At 33.4% G+C, this 2,477-nt stretch overlaps 1 protein-coding gene across 1 annotated transcript in view; it reads right to left on the bottom strand.

Annotated features, from left to right (window-relative positions):
- Positions 1–111: 111 nt before the first annotated feature.
- The window catches only part of LOC108950582, a gene marked incomplete at its 3' end in the record, with an annotated part of 5,106 nt that continues 2,740 nt past the window's right edge, over positions 112–2,477 (bottom strand). The window contains exons 3-8 of the mRNA XM_018816564.2: positions 1,992–2,100; positions 1,444–1,621; positions 1,131–1,252; positions 778–1,074; positions 484–708; positions 112–358 (exon numbers count right to left, since the gene is read on the bottom strand). Of these exons, the coding sequence (XP_018672109.2) occupies positions 112–358; positions 484–708; positions 778–1,074; positions 1,131–1,252; positions 1,444–1,621; positions 1,992–2,100 (1,178 nt within the window). The remainder of the gene's footprint in view (positions 359–483; positions 709–777; positions 1,075–1,130; positions 1,253–1,443; positions 1,622–1,991; positions 2,101–2,477) is intronic.

The following is a 2,477-nucleotide window of genomic DNA, read 5'->3' as shown; positions in this document are numbered from 1 at the left end:
ATAAGAGTATGAATGAAATAAATGAGTATTATACTGGATATGACTCTGTTGAAAAGTACATCTCATTAATTATTAAATATTAAAAATACACTAATTTAGTGAAAATTATACTTGCAAAATAAGAAAGCATCAGGGAATACTATTGGGAAAAACAAACCTGTTGTGTAAAAGATAATGTATCTGTCCGAAGGTTTGGTACGTGAACTTTGGAAAGCAGCTTCATACACTCGATCATATACAGGAGCTGTAGTATTGCTGGATGAACACAACTTTATTGTGTGTCTATGTTTTATACCATATATGGTGTTGCTTGAAAAGTTGAAGTAGTTAGGTGAGTTTGGATTTAAACTTACTCCATCTGTAAAAGAGTAAAGCTATGCAAATATTTAATCATCACTACTAATTAACCAAATGATTGAATGTTAATTTGTAAAACAAAATTGTATATTAAACATAATCCTAATGAATGTAACAATGTCTTACCATTTGAAAACAAAATACTGGAAGTTGCAAGAGTTCCACCTTCATTGCCATTCCTAACTATTGTTGCAATCTGTTGAAGGCTAGGATCTTTTGAATGTAGCAGCCACTGTCTTGTTTCATCAGCTAAAGAAACAGGAGAGCACGAGCCATTGTTTCTATAAACCAACGATGCTTGGGTTTTTGAATGACTTATAAAGGTGAACACATATCCAGGGAATTCCGCCACTGAATTGTACATAAGTAAGTCAGTATTCAGAAAACTAGTTATAAAGATATGTGGAGAGTAATACATACAATTATAGGTGGTTAAAGATCCAGAATATAATGTTGCATTTTTCAGTGTAAATTGAGTAACGTTAACTGAAGCAGCCGATGCATTTCGATCAGATAAAACAATCTCATGATGGTAAAGAACATTCCCACCGTTGTTTGCAACTTCTACCATCGAAACATCTTCCACATTTGAGGAAATTGCCTTATATGCTGCCAGTAGTTCAGCATTGGTTTGGTTTATAAACACTTGGTCTGTGGCAAGGTTGGATGTGTATGGTTTTGCCAAAAGTACAACTCGACCGAAAGCGGAAATTTTGTCTGTGAAAAACAAATATTATTGTTATAGTTTTCAACTTTCAATAACGTCTGTATACCTGTGCTGACAGAACATTGTGCACCAAATGGACTCTGTGTTGCTGTGAATGATGTCACACCATTTAATTGAGATACTCTTGCCCTCAGTGTGTGTGGAGTGTTTGGGTTGAGGGATGTTATGCTAAGAATAACACATTTTGTAATTTTAAAATGAACTTAAAACATTTAAAAATATTTTTGTAAATTAAACAGCACAGTAAGCATTCATTTTTAAGCTGTTTTGTTTTGAAGTTGTATTACAACCTATACAACCTATATATTGAGTGCTTTAGACCAATTTTCATTCATTCTATTCTACAGATTAAGACTCACATAGCCACATATGATGTATTTGAAGGAACACCAGTTGGAACAGATATGATCCTTGATGTCCCTGTAATTGTGTCATTTACTTCAACCTCCCATGCTGTTGCTCCCGGAGTTAATTCCAGGAAGATGGTGAGGAAAGTTGGAGTGGTGATCACGTTCAGGATCCTTGAACCATCCGGAGCTAAAAATACATAAAATCATTAATAAACTGACCACAGTAAAACTTTTTTATGAGCCCCCGTTATGTTAAATGCAGAATACCTGAAGTAAATTTCTAGTGTAGGTAAGAATGCAATACAGTATCAGCCACAAACGTGAGTCATTATACATAAATGAAATACAAAAAATCCCCGAAACAATAATCACTCACAAAGTTACATACGTGGTTACTCGTAAGCTGGCACCAGGTGTATGAAACAGAACATCTGTGTCATATGAACTGTCATTTTCCGGCCTCGCGAGGATAAAGCAAGTTACATTCACTCATTATCAATACTTCATATTAGAAGTCAGAAATAGGTAAAATGATGAAAGGTCCATATAATGTGTACCTGTTCTGGCATTAGGGGTTGGTTTGGTTGAGTAATTACTGGCTGTGCCAGTTGCATTAATGGCTCTTACTTCAACAATGTAGTTTATGTTACTTCTTCTTCCTGTAACCTGTTGTAAATGTAATATGCATGAAAATGTATGTGCATCATTTAATTTGGTGATATTTTGCACCAAATATTGTACTGTTTTAAATAAAAAAAACATGCCTGTTATAAATTTTAAAAAATATAAAAAAAAAATTTAAAGTAATAAAAGAATTAATGTATATATATTCAAATCTTGCAACATTAAATAAATAATATTTTGACTTATTGGTAAAATGTTTACTAAAATTTAATCACAAAACCATGCTTTAAGCAGGTTACTAATGAATGATTGAATGAATGATTGAATGTAACTTACTTTATCCTTGCAAGGCCCGAAAACGACAGTCGTTATCATAAAGGGTTTAGCACCTCGTGCCGGCTTACAAGTTACCATATATG

The sequence above is a fragment of the Ciona intestinalis genome, unplaced genomic scaffold, assembly GCF_000224145.3.
Source record: "Ciona intestinalis unplaced genomic scaffold, KH HT000307.1, whole genome shotgun sequence".
Classification (NCBI taxonomy): Eukaryota; Metazoa; Chordata; class Ascidiacea; order Phlebobranchia; family Cionidae; genus Ciona; species Ciona intestinalis.
This window is presented reverse-complemented; position numbering and strand designations above follow the sequence as displayed.